Source organism: Quercus suber, unplaced genomic scaffold, assembly GCF_002906115.3.
Source record: "Quercus suber isolate HL8 unplaced genomic scaffold, Cork oak 2.0 scaffold_7, whole genome shotgun sequence".
Taxonomy (NCBI): Eukaryota; Viridiplantae; Streptophyta; class Magnoliopsida; order Fagales; family Fagaceae; genus Quercus; species Quercus suber.
In genome coordinates this window covers 1,658,768-1,673,701 of record NW_027069473.1, presented here as the reverse complement: position 1 = coordinate 1,673,701, position 14,934 = coordinate 1,658,768, and the positions used below count along the sequence as shown (strand labels likewise).

Sequence of the window (14,934 nt, the reverse complement as noted above, 5' to 3'; positions counted from 1 at the left end):
TATTTTTTTTTTCAACCTACTGTAAAACGAATACTTAGAACACTCGCCTGGTGCGCCGGCCAGCACCCTAATCCTTCCCACAGACGGCGCCAATTGTAGGGACTCAGTTTGGATTGACCCTGAGTTTGGATGGGTTTTCAGCCCAACAAGCCCAAACAATAAATTTATAGAGAGTGGGGTAAAGGTTTAGGCGCTGGCCGTCGTTCATCAAGCATGAACTTTTATTTATAAAAAGATACTTAGAGTTTCTATACAACTGGGAGGATGCTCCTCGCCCATGGCGAGGAAGCCTGTTTCTTTCTTTTTCCTCCCCCCTTTTTTACTTTACTTGCTTTCCTTATATAGTCTTCATCTTCCTATCTCCTTATTCCATCTGTTGATCATTCATTTGCCTCTCTTCTGGCCGTCCGTCCCATCAGAGGCCTTATCAGTACTCGAGTGGTTCACTCTGATCAACGTTGCCCTGCTAAGGGGTTATATCCCCATTAATGCGGCCAGGGGGTTAGGTGAATGCATTAAATGCGAGGGTGACAGCTTACTTTGGGCCTGTCTTTCCCGAAAATCACCATTGTCAGGCCGAGGATGAGGAGGTTCTCGGCGTGGATTGGAAAAGAGGCTTTCCCCAATTTAGCCTTGAATAGTCAGTGTTCCTCGGCATGGGCCTTGGGCCTGCTACCGATGGCCGAGGCTATCAGGCCCACGGGCCCCACAATAGCCCCTCAAAACCCTGCTGCACGTTCCCTCGGACGGAGAGGAGGGTTTGATACCTGCGGGCCCTCTAGACGAGTCGCCCCACTTCGGTTTGTGTTAATGCTGGCGGTTTTTGACTGCCCGATGCGCGTTTTTAGCGTTTCAAGACTTAATGGGTGCCCACATTAAATTTTGGCGGCACCACTTTCCCACTTTCAACGGTATGATCTCTTGTTTTTATGAACAAGCGGTTACATTTGAGGAACCTAAGGGGGAGTATAAGTACCTGTTTGAACCGCCACTCTCTATAAATTTATTGTTTGGGCTTGTTGGGCTGAAAACCCATCCAAACTCAAAGTCGATCCAAACTGAGTCCCTACATTACATTATCTCTTTCTTCTAATCAAATATCATCTTTTTAATGGGATTTTATAAAATAGAATTTAACTGAAACTCTACTTCTCTTACAAGTACATGTGAATATAGCACTATTTAAAGTAGACCAATTATTGGATTTTGATATCATGATATGTAAATCAATTCCATTGCTACAAGGAAATGTAGTCTTTTTTTTTTTTTTTTTTTGGAGAGGGAAATGAAGGCATTTAGATCTAGCTTATAAATTAAATTGCGAGAAAGAAGTATTAGTTTCAAACTTTCATTCTATATACAAGGCATGCTGCAATACATCCCTCTCTTCAATTTTTTTTTCCTTATTTATAAGGTAAATTTCTATCTTCCTCAATCTAAAAGTTACAATAATTTTTGTTTATAATTTAAAAGAATGAAGTTTATGTGAAAGTCTAGGCTGTGCAAAACTCACAAATTTCAATTGTGGGGTTTTTTTTTTTTTTCTTTGATTCCTAAGGTATTGAATCCGTTAATTATTGATGTGCTCGAATATGGTTCTTGGGATTTTCTTATCTTTTGCTACTATACATATTTGATGGTTTCTTTTTGTAAGGCTTCTAAGATTTAGATTTTAACTTCACACCTCCACAAATTAGACTAACATTAGACTTTTTGTTTATGTCAACTTCATTTATGTGGAGTGGATATATATATCAAATAATCCATAGTACCATGTGATTTTGTTTTCCCTCTATTCATCTCTTCTTCTACTATGTATTTGTTTACTCTAATTTATTCATCTCTATTCTTAACAACTATCTTCTTTTTATTTTTTATTCATTGCGTTTCTATTTTTTTATTGACGTAGTTCAATTATTGCTTAAATTATATGATTTTTTAAAGTATTTTTAAATGAAATTCATCCTAATTATTGATATAGTTTTTTAATTTGGTGTTCTTAATTGATTGTACAGATTATTTCCAAACTAATGGCAATATCAAAATGGTTAGACGCGGGTAATTCATATGTAAACCTTTACATTTACATTGCAATACAATGTTTCTTTTCTCTTTATGTACCTTTATTTCTCTATTTTTGAAATTTTTTTGAGTGTGGTACCCTAGAGGGTCTAGATACTTCTTCTTTCTTTTTTTGCAATTTATGGAATATTTAGTTCGGTCATATATACTTGAAATTTTATCACAGATTCTATTTAGGATGGAACTCATCTACAATATGAAATTAGGAGATTTATGTGAAAAGAGCTATCTTTTTTATTTTATTTTATTGTGTTTCTATTTGTCTATTAACGTAGTTCGATTATTACTTAAATCCTATGACTTTTTTTTATTAAAAAAGTCTAGATAATGCAATTTATCTTTTTTTTAATTATTGATATTATTTTTTGAATTGGTGTTCTTAAATGATTATGTTGATTATTCCCTCATTTATGGCAACATTAAAATGGCTATGACTGGTAATTTATAGGTAAAACTTTACATTTACATTGCAGTTTAGATACTTTATTTTTGTAATTTATGGAATTTGTTTTATTTTTGTAATTTATGGAATTTTTTGTTTGGTTATATATGCAAGAAATTTATATATGATTAGCACTACTACTACTCTACATGTTAGCAAGTATAATGGAAATATTTTTAAGTGCTACATATATACATATATATTACAATTTTACTACTAAGAGCTTCCAGAAATTTAAAATTTGCCATAATTTTTAAATTTACTATTTAATTTTTTATCAAATTAAATTATATTATAAAGAATATATATTTTAATTAATATATAATTTTTTTTATTAAACCGTGCATCGCACGGGCATAATACTAGTTATTATTATTTTCCAAATAAATCTTGTGTTAATTAATGTCCTTTTATTAAGCATAATTCTTTTTTTTTCTTTTTTTTTTCTTTTTTTTTGGTTTTCTATTTATGGGTGTCCAAGCCTGTTTGGTAAAAGGATTTAAATATATAATTTTTTTTTGAAAACCAAAAAATGATGGTCCCACACTTTTTTTTTATAGGGTGGTCTAACTTGAATCTATTATTTGAATGATGGTTTCTAAATATAGGTTTCAAAAAAAAAAAAAAAAACATTATGTCTACAACATTTTCACTACACTTTTACAACAAATCCTAGATTGTAGGTTGTTAGTAGTTATTATAAGTGGGCAAAATAGTAATATAAGTAGTGGATTCAAATTAAAATCAATAACAACAATTCATTATGATTTGTTGTGAAAATATTGTGAACTTACCATTTCTCTTTCAAAAATTTATTTTTTACTTTCATGGTTCAAAAAAAAAATTTTGAAAACAGTTGAGAAGATATTTTCTCGATACAAAAAGTGTTTTTAATGACATAATTTTAAATAAATTTAAAATAATGGACCCCACACATTTGCCTTGACTCTTTTATCTCTTGAATTTATGAATTTATGATTCTAAAAAAAATGAATAAATTTACCTTTTTCAGTTAAAACAAAAATTTAGGAATTTATCTTTATCACCAAAAATTCACATTTAAATTTTGAAGCTTATCATTATAAAAAATTAAATAAAATATATGAGCTCTTTTTTTTTTTTTTTTTTTTAACCATGCTTTAGTTTTGATTCTTTTGGATCTTATCATTATCCAAATTTTAAAAAAAAAAAAAAAAATGTAACCTACATGTTACTTTTACTTTTTTTATCAAAAGTAGAAAATGGCCTCTATGGTGGCCAAACTTGGGAAACATTTTCTGGGATAAAGGATTTGGGATCTCAATTTATTTGTTCGTGGGTTTCCTCACACTCCTACTGGTTGTTGCTTTAAACGCTGCCTTGACAGCCTAATACTCTTTGTCTTTGTGGTTCTCAGCCCAATTCTCACTACTCTATGATTTTTCTTCTTTTTTTCTCTCAACTTACCCTCTCCCTTCTTCCTTGTCTCTCTTCTCCCCCTCTTTTCTTTCGAACCCCTACTATCTGTCCTCACTTTTCTTATAGTCTCTCCTTAGTGGGGGTTCAAATTATTTCTATTTCATCAATTCCCATACAATCCCACTTCCGCCTCGAATCCCAAGGAAAAATCATTCCTTCTGAGGATTCTCTTGAAACTTTTTCCAGACGTCAAATAGCATTCGACAACGAACTCTCCAAAGGCACTAACAGTACTCGGGGACCAACCTAAATTTAACAATTTCCTCATCAATCTCCCACGGGATTGTTAGTCGGTATTTGGCCTAGTTTGGCCTAAACACGGTGGGATTCCTTGAATGACAATCTTTAGATCCTTTCATACTTGTTTTCATACTTGTTGTTGGGCTAGGCCTATCCCTATAGTGTTGGGCCACCTTCGATTTCCTAGGGCAGCCTTTGCTACTTGGACCGGCCTTAGGCCTTGGTTAAATGGGCCGTTCCTAATCACCAAGCCCCCACAGCCTCCCAAACGTCATTTTTTTTTTAGTATTTTGAAAGTTGTTTTAAAAATAAGAGTCAAACAAGTATAATGTAAAATTAGTATCTGAAAACTACTGTCACATTTAGTTTTTCAAAAACTATTTTCACATTGTTTTCAAAATAAATAAAAAAATTCCTTCCACCAAGAGAAAAATGCTTAGAACCTATTTGATAGGAGGATTTTTTTTTTTAAAAAAAAAAAAAACAATATGAAAACAATTTTCAAAAAAATGAAATTGAAGCTAGTTTTCAAATAATAGTTTTTATATTATACGTGTTTGGCTCCCACATTTAAGAATAATTTTCAAAATACTGAAAACAAATTTGAGAGACCATTTCTATTTTTGAGATTATTTTTTTATAAAAAAATTACAAAAAGTAATGTGTAGAATCGGTAAATTATTATTATTATTTTTTTTTTGATAATGATAAGGAAATAAAACTCATGTACAAATGTACATTTATTTTTATAATGATAAGTTTCAAATTTAAAGTATGAAATTTTTTTTGTGATAAAAATAGGCCCCTTTTTAAGAGATAAAAGAATTTAGAAAAATATATAAAGTTTACTGTTTTTAATTTATTTATAACCATGCCATTAAATTCTCTTACCAAACAAATCATTATATATCCGCCAACTTTTTCTCCTTTTTCAAAGAGCATTAATTGCTCCAAATTACGAAATTTTTTTTGTAATTGCACTGGTATTTGTTATGGCCTAATACCTTTTGCATCTCTTCTTATTCCAATCAACAAGGTAGTCTAATACCTCTTAATAATCTATCACTTATGGCTTGTTTGGATGGAGGGGGAGTAGAGGGGAGTAAAGTAAAGTTAATTAAAAATAAACTAATTTTGTACTAAATTTACTCTACTCTACTCCTCTTCCCTCTTCCTCAATCCAAACGGAGCATTAACCATTCATATCCAATTTACATTTTCTAGCAACTAGCACCTCAGTATTTAGTCCCCACCATAAAAAGTCCAAAATGTGGAAGTATATTTAAACTTGGCAAAATTGGACACGACCTGCAAACTCGACACAACACGATATGAAATTAGTAGGTTATGGGTTAAAGTTTAATGGGTTTGTGTTATTCGGGTTGACACGACTAACCTGTTTAATAAACGGGTTAGGTTAGTGTCTATCACATGAAACTTGTTTGACCTGTTTGACCCATTTAATCAAATGATATTTTACCAATATATTCTAGGTATATAAACTTATTAGTTGTTGTAGTTTATTTCCTTTGACATATTAGGATTGAATATTTGTGATATTGAGATATGTTTTAGTTTTGAATGATTATTTGTGATGCAGTTACTCGTTAGTTGTGAATTTTATATTAAAAATATTTATTTGTTTGGTTTTTCATAATTCATATCAATTTGGTTAATACAATTTTTTTTTTTTTTTTGATAAAATTTGATAAACAGGTCGACACGACTGATTCGTTTAATAAATGGGTTGTGTTAGGATTGAAGAATCATGACCTGTCTAATAAACATGTTGGGTTAGGGTCCATATAGTTGAATACTTATGAGTCGACATAACACAAACCCGACACGCAAACACGAATTGCCACCCCTATTTAAACCAATTCATGTACCGAGTGTTTTCTTAATAATAAATCAATTCATGAACTAATGATTTTTATTTATTTATTTACTATATATAAACTCATTTTGTTTTTTCTTCTCTTTCAATTGAACTAATTCATGTTTTAGGTAGTTTATGTTGAAGGGCATCTCAAAATTTTGGCTTGTTCCAAAATTTTTGAATAAAAATCATACCACAATGATGGGTGGAGAGACATTTGAAAAACATTCCACAATACAGAGGCAAATTGGTACCGTGTTATATTCTTTGTCCCTATCATATTAAGATGACTAAAAACACTCATGAAAATTTCTCGATTTGGAAACATAATCTGAAATTTTCATCAATTGAAGCATAATGAATCATATCAAAGAGAGAGAGAGAGAGCAATGACCAGATGAAATTAAGGGAAAAAAACATGCTAAGCAATTAATTCAGAGATTTCACAGCTTGCATTAAGTTAGGTTTTTATCGTTTTGATCCATACCTTCTACAAGAGAGAAAACAGTCAGTTTGATTTGTCTGAGAAGTGAGAAACCTAAACCGCAAGACACCGCACTCGCAAGGAGGAGAAGTAGATTGGGAGAGAAAGCTAGAGAGAAAGGAGAGTTTTTTTTTTTTTTTTAGAGGCAAAACTACACTTTTAGTGCCTAAAGTTTACTCTATGAACGCAGTTGGTCACTCAAGTTTCAAGTGAGCACTATTACTATTAGTCCATCAAATTTAAAACGTGAGTGCTGTTAGTCCTTTTGTTAATAACCATTAGTGTTATTACCTATATGACTAACGGAACAATGATGTAACATCTTTTTACTATAAATGTTTTATAAAAATGGCCTGGCAGCTTTTTTTTTTTTTTTTAATAAATTTACAGGTCAGATTTTAGTTTTAAGAAACAGGATTTGAAATAAAAACTTTCAAAATTTAAATGTAAGCCGACCGTTCAATTTGAACTTTCAAACACCATTCCTAGTTTTCAATTTTGGTCCTTAACTATCATTGAATCCTCTTTCTATTTTTTTTCTCTTTTTTTGTTGTTGAAGCAATTGTATCTGAAACAATTGCGGTACTTTAGTACAAATAGGGCCTGAATTTTGATGTATATGCCTATGTACGGAGCTGTTCCTCTTTCTTCTTTTTCCATATGGCTTCATCATGCCTTGTGAACACTTAGATTTGGATTTGATATGAAGATTAAGATTAGATTTAGATTAGAAATCCAGTGAAATTGAAATTAAAGGGGAGACTTAGATTACATTCAGATTTGAGAAGATAATTTGAAATTGAAATATTCACTGCTGACTAAAAAGATAATCTCTGGTATCGTTCAAATGAACGAACCAGCTTAGAGTTTGATTTTGGGCATTGTCAACAGATGGCAGAAGAAGACGAGAGAGGTAAGGAGAGACTTTCTATTTTTAAGTTTTTAACATAATGATGAATGAATAAATTAATTAAAACGTGTGCGTATAAATTTATTTTAAAGTTAATTTACATGGCATAATACATGTAAAATCTATTTTTTTTTTCTTTTTAATAAAAATAAATTTCAATGTCAATAAAAAGATACCACGTCATTGTTCCATTAGCCACATTAACAATAATACTGATGACAGTTAACAAAAGGACTAACAACATTCATATTTTAAATTTAAGAGACCAATAGTGTTCATTTGGAACTTGAGGGGCCAATGTGCTCACAACGTAAATTTTAGAGATCAACATGTAGTTTTGTCTTCTTTTTTTATTCTTTTTGTTTTTATACAACACCTACATGACCGATAATTGGTTTTCATTAAAAATAAATAAACGGTTAGGATTAAAATAGGTGAAATCTATGTCTTCAAAAAAAGAAAAAGGCAAAATCTATGGTCCAAAACTTAGTCAGTACGGTTCCCAAAAAGAAAATTAAAAAAAATGGTGGGGGGTGGGTGTGTGGGGGTGGGGGACTACGTTATATCTGGATGGGAATCCATTTATCATGCCACATGCTAATGCATCACTCATTATGACCCAAATTAGCATACAGAAAATCACCATTCCGAAAGTACTTTCCTCGGAATACTTTATAGAAAAATGAGTTCAATTTTTTTTTTTTTTTGGATTTTCCACCCTTGTTTAGCCAACAAAGCCAAGTTAAAGGCATGTAAATCTATAAACCCCATCCCTCCTCTCTCCTAAGGAGCACATAACTTGTCCCAACTATGCCAAGTCATTCTCTTTTCATCCTTTTTTTTGACCCCGCCAAAAATTTCTTACAAGGTGAATCAAGTCCTCACACAATGCCTTTGGAAGAAGGAAACAAGTTATTGTGTAAGTGGGTAAAGCCTGGGCAACTATTTAATGAGAATTTTCTTTCCTGCCTAAGACAATAACTTATCCATACAACCAACAAGTTTATTGGAAACTCTCTCCTTTAGTTGTTGAAATGTATTCCTTTTGGATATACTAACAATGAAGGTAAACCCAAATATTTCTCGTGTTGACGTATTAGGATTGTGTTCACAATCTTATTTACACATGTTTGCTTTTGGAAAGGCATAATTGTCTTTGACATTTGGAAGAACATATGTTAAACCAAACATGCATTTTATGTTTTTCTAAGTTCTCTGATATTATGAGGAAAGGACAATGCTTTGAAGTTTTCATTTTGAAAAAATGCTAATATATGCCCCAAAATGATGACTTGTAAATTGTAATAATAACAAGAAAGATGATGACTTACTGAAGTAAAAAATTTCCCTTTGACTAGAATCCTCAGAATCAGCCATAAATCTTCCGAGCCTATGAATCCTCTCCAGCTGTGGTTCCTCATTAGAGTAGCCTTTTCTGCTAGGTCCAGCCCCATCATTGCTTCGCTTATTTCTGAAACCTTCTGCAGCTGAATTGTAATGATCATGATGGAGATCACCCAGATCCTCATAGAGCATACTGTTGTTGCTGCATTGTGCAATAGTTTGATTGGGATTCTCGATGTCTTGCTTGTATACCAAATGGAACCCAACTTTCTCCACCTCATATTCTGGGGAAGATATTTCAATCTCAAATTGATGAGCTCCATTTGCATCAATTTGACTAAATGTTTCTCCCCAATTGGAGCCAGAATTGTGAGTGGACAAATAGAGCAGCCAAAGGTGAGGTGATTCAACTTTACCATAATTTGTTATAAATCCAGAGTCTAGCATGGTAGGTGACTCAAATTTACCATAATTTATTGCAAAATCAGATTTTACTGGAACTGCCCCTCGAAATCCATGTACCTCAAATGCACAATTGTTTTGATATGACCCGTTGGGTACAAAAACAATGCACAACGCAATTCCCATCAGCTCATCACACCCACAAGACGGCACTGGTAGTTGTATCTTCCGTGTATGACCCGTCAACACTTGAAGCTTACTTCGAGGGGGACTTTTCAAAATAAACCTTGCAAGGCTAAACCCTTTTGGAATTTCACCTCCAGGTATAATAATCTCTAACATGTTTGGTAGTCTACCACTTTGTCCCTGTAAAATACAAAGCATAATGTTTGTGAGAGAGTCAGAGAGACCGAGAGAGAGAGAGAGAGACCTGAAGCATGTTTCTTCCACTTTGAATATTGTCAACCAATTTGAAGCAGTTGAGATATGTGAAAAGCAAACGGGAGGGACATGACCTAAAAGGATGATTTTGTAGTTCTGGCAATCTCTCCAGTGAAGTACAATTGTTTGCAATTAGGAATTCAATAGTTGATGGAACATTTTCCAATGATTGAAGCCTTTTGCAACCTTCCAAATGGAGTGTTTGAAGGTTAGAGAGTTGAGAGATGCTTTTAGGAAGGGAAACAAAATTATTTCCACATAGATTTAAGCGTGCTAAAGAAGACAAGTTGCCAATATCATTGGGAATAGACGAAAGTTCGCAGTCACAAAGATCCAAGTATATTAAAGAATGCAGACCTGATAAGGAAGGCAATAATAAGCCCCCAGCAATATGACTCGTTGGCATGGAATTAAATGAAAATAATGTTTCTTTCAATCCATGGACAAGAAGTTCTTTGAGATTTTTAAGGAGAACAATGGAGGAAGGAACTTCTTTTATAGAAGTTCCACTCAAATCAAGAAACTCCAAACCTTCTACATTCCCTAGATTCTCTGGCAAGCTGTCAAATTTTGAGCATCCAGAAAGATCAAGAGAATTAAGCAACTTCAAACAACAAATGGTGCTAGGAAGACACACAAGATTTTTACAATTTTTTAGAGACAATAAAGTAAGGCTTGTCAAATGTTCAATTGATGAAGGCAGCTCTTTTATAGCCGTTCCACTCAAATCAAGCTTCTCCAAACCTTCAACATTCCCTAGGTTCTCTGGCAAGTTGTTAAATTTTGAGCATCCAACAAGATCAAGAGAATTACCCAACTTCAAACTAAAAATGGAGTTAGGAAGACACATAAGATTTTTACATTTATTAAAAGTTAGTAAAGTAAGGCTTGTCAAATGTTCAATTGATGAAGGCAACTCTTCCATAGCTGTTCCACTCAACTTAAGCACCTTTAGACCTTTGACATTCCCTAGGTTCTTTGGCAATTTGTCAATTTTTAAGCACCAAGAAAGATCAAGAGATTCGAGCGATTTCAAACTACAAATGGCGCTAGGAAGACACACAAGATCATCACAATATGCTAGAGATAGTGAAGTCAGGCCAATCAAGCCTTCAACTGATGAAGGTAGTTCCTTAATGCTAGTGCCATCCAATTTAAGCTCTTGTAAGCATCCCATGTTTCCAACAAATTCTGGAATTTTCTCGATGTCAAAGCAACCAGAAAGTTCAAGAGTCACGAGTGACTCCATTTCAAACTTTCTTGGAAGACAACTTAGTTTTCGGCAACGTCTAAGATCAAGAAGAATAAGTTTTTTTAGAATCCCAATGGATGAGTGAAGCTCGCGTAACTTTGTGCAATTTGACAGAATTAATTTCTCAAGATTTGGCACTCCGGTGAAGTCAGGGGTTATGATTAGGTTTAAGGAGCTAGCCAAATCAATGAACTTCAACTTGTCAAAATTCTGATAAAAGAAGAAAGAAAAAAAGTTAGAATAATTATCTTCCTAGTGTTCATTTATTGTGATTTAAAAGCAAAGTTGTTAACAAACTTACTTTTATTCCTATCCAAAGTTGTTCAATTTTGCTCTGTTGTAAACAAAGTTGAACAAGCTCATCTAGCTGGAAACTTGATGGCAAAGATTTTGAAGGATATGAAATCCAATCAAGAATTCTTAAATCATTAGGAAGATGTGTGGGGACAAGGTGAATGCCACAAATTCTAAGAAATTTAAGATTCTCCATCTTCAAAAAGGCCTTAGGGTTCCAACGTGCCTCTTTTTCTTCATTATAAGTACTTAAAATATCCATGGCTTGAATTGCTTCTGTTCCCTAATAATCATGAAGAATTGCAAAATATATTATTAGCATAACAATTCAAATTTGAAATTTGTTGAACAAAAAGATAGGTAAAGAGATCAAATTCTCTAATTAAACTCCTACCTTATTTTTTTCTAACACTTTGTCAATGTCCTTATAAACCCACAGTCTACTACGCTTCCCAGGATCATCAAGGCACTCTTGTAAAACTAGGTTCCTACCCATTTCTTTAAGTAAATCATGCATCCACACCATATCGTCATACATAATTTTCAAGAGAGATTTATCAATGAGTTCCTCCAATCCAAGAACAGGGTAAAGGCCAAGAATATCTAGTTTTTCTACTACATGATCTTTCTTCTTATGATTAAAAAAGCATGCAATATGCAAGAATATTTCCTTTTGTGGCTTTTGCAGTCCATCAAAACTTATTTGAAGTACTTGGAGAATTACTTCCTCAGGAAATTCTTTGAGTCTCTCTAACGCAATTTTCCATTCAACACTACTTTTTCCAAACAAAAAAGAACCCAAAACCTCAAGAGCTAAAGGAAGGCCACTAGCATACTTAAAAAAATGATTAGATAGCTCTATATAATCATCAAGTACAAGCTTTTTTCTAAAAGCTTTCGAGCAAAAAAGCTTAAGAGCATTTTCATCATTCAATCCTTTAACTTCATACATTTCATCTACTCCATGTGCCTCCAACACATGCTTATCTCTTGCTTTTATGATAATTCTACTGCCGGGACCAAACCAATCATGCTCCCCAGATAACATTTTTAATTGTTTTGGTTTATCTACATCATCAAGAACAAGAAGAATCTTTTTACGACTTAACCTACTCTTGATCTTGAGAACTCCATCATACTCCTCTTCTATTTTCAAATCCTTATCCTTCAAAATGTCATCAAGAATTTTCTGTTGTAGTGGAACACAACCATAATTTTTAAATTTTTTCCTAACTTCCTCAATAAAACCACGAGCTTCAAATTCTTTAGAAACCATATGATAAACAACTCTAGCAAGAGTTGTCTTACCCATTCCCCCCATAGCCCAAATTCCTATGAAGCGAACATCATTTGACCCTACAGCTAAACAAGACTCCAATTCCACCACTGGAGAGTATATACCTACCAGGTCTTTGGTAATATATGGGAATGCATCATATTTCAAGTTAAGTGATATGCATTCGACAATCTCTTGGATATCTTGTGACTCAGGCCTGCAATGAAGAAAGTTCAATATACATTGAGTTTGAACCACCTATAGGTAGCAAACAAACAAACAAAAAAAAAAAAAAAAACATATTTAATGTGCAATTCTGTTGACTGAAAGAAAAAATATGCGATCAGGAAAAAATCGAAAGATGTACAATGAAACATGTAAATGGATCTACTTAAAAGGTTCCAAATAGAGTTAATAAGTTATATATTTGAAGTGAGTCGTCTGAATATTTAAAATAAATAAATATGCCAAGTTGTGTTACCTAGTATCCTTTAAATGCCATCCAGCGAGGTTGCCCACTTGTCTCAAAGCAACTCTCCATTTCTCGACCCTCTCTTTGTTCTCCTTTTTTTCATATTCAACAAAAGCCTGTTCAAAAGTTTTCCTTTGTTTTCGTACATCAGATGGATCGAAATAATGAAAAACAGGCAAAACTGTCATTCCCTTCTCTTCCTTGCAAAAAATGATGTGTGCAAGTTCTTCCAAGCACCAAGTTGAAGATGCGTAGTCTTTTGAGAGAATGATTACAGCAAATTTGGATTCTTTTATGGCTTCGAACAACTCTGGTCCAATGGCTTTCCCTATCTTAAGTTCTTCGTCGTCTCTAAAAGTATGAATGCCTTTGTCTTTCAAAGCATTAAACAGATGATCCATAAAATTGTTGCGGGTGTCCTCGCCTCTGAAACTGAGGAAGACGTCATACTTCCCTTGAGCAGTAGAAGAAGAAGAAGAAGAACTTGGGAAAGAGGACGAGACAGCTTCCATGCCCATAAAGCCAATGGATATATAGATCTACATGTCCCCAAAAAAAAAAAAAAAATCAATTAGAAGTTTAGAACTGAAGAAAGATTAAAAAAATAATAACAAATATGAAAAAATAAGAAACTATTCGACTCCCAACCTGAATTGAGTTCGTGGCTTTTGAAAGTACGTCGAATCGGAGAGAGTTGGAATCGAATATATGAGAGAAATGGAATAGCTTTTGAAAAGCAGAGACTACTCGGGAAGTGGCCTTCTTTTTGAGAAACGTGACTTGTGAAGTGGCGTGGGAAATTTCCTGGAAACTTCTTCTTTTTTCAAGATTCTAGAATGTACAGTAGTCGACCCGTAGCTTTTTTCAACATCGTAGGAGTCTATTCTAAAAGTTCTTTTTAGGCGAAAAACACATTTTCGTCCCTATATTTTCACGCGATTTTTATTTTGGTTCCTAAATTTTTTTTTTACCGTTTTTAGTCCCTATCCTGAAAAACGCGTCTCGTTTTTGTCCCTGCCGTTACATTAGAAACGGAAATTGCACAGGTGGCAAACGGAAGATGACGTGGCCATTAAAATAATAATAAAAAATATTATTTGACATTAAAAAATGCCACGTCAGCACCTAAATTAAAAAAAAATTAATTTATTAATTTTAACTAAAGAAAAAAAAATTAAAAACAGAATTACAAACAAAAAATTACAAATATAAGAACATAAAAACTTGTTCTTCTTAAATCAAAAAATAAACCCAGTAGGAAACATCAAACCCAAAATCAAAGAGCATGAACATCAAAGAACATGAACATCAAACCTACAGGGAAAAAAAAAAAACATGAACATCACCAAGTTAAAGAGGTTGAACAAGAACAAACACAGGAAAACTCACACTAAACCACACCCAAACCAAACCAAACCAAACCATCCTAAGAATAGAAACCCAGCAACACCCATACCACTACAAGTTAATAACTTAAAAAACAAAAAGAAATTTCAAAATGCGAAATTCCAACAACAACAACAACAACCCAGCAAACCCCAAACCCCAAACCCAGCAAACCCCAAAACCCAAATGCGAAATTCCAACAACAACCCAAATGCGGAATTCAAAATGTGAAATTCCAACAACAACCTAGCAAACCCCAAACCCCAAATGCCTAAAACGATCACCGATCAAACCAACAACAATGAAACCAGTCAACGAACAGGACCGAGAAGACCGAGTGGTGTCGGAAAAGCTCCCTTCAATCCCAACCAACGAACCCAGTCAAACCCAGCACCCACCAACAAGCTCCCTTCCACTGAGACGGAACCGGACCAAGAAGACCGAGTGGTGTCAGAAAAGCTACGCCGGTCTGGCCAGATTCCAGTATCGAGAAGACCGATAATGACCGAGTGGTGTGAAGCTCGCGACGGCGGTCCTCGAACACAGCGAGGACTGAGGGGTTTTGGCCGATC

General features: G+C 33.6%; 1 protein-coding gene across 1 annotated transcript; it reads right to left on the bottom strand.

Moving 5' to 3' along the window:
* Positions 1 to 8,218: 8,218 nt before the first annotated feature.
* On the bottom strand, positions 8,219 to 13,752 carry LOC112034944 (disease resistance protein RUN1-like). The gene is made up of 5 exons (XM_065774303.1): positions 13,625 to 13,752; positions 12,986 to 13,515; positions 11,623 to 12,721; positions 11,236 to 11,511; positions 8,219 to 9,607 (listed from the first exon to the last, which is right to left on the bottom strand). Exons 2-5 carry the CDS (start codon positions 13,492 to 13,494, stop codon positions 8,747 to 8,749), a joined length of 2,745 nt encoding a protein of 914 aa, XP_065630375.1. The 5' UTR covers positions 13,495 to 13,515; positions 13,625 to 13,752; the 3' UTR covers positions 8,219 to 8,746.
* Between the last annotated feature and the right edge of the window lie 1,182 nt (positions 13,753 to 14,934).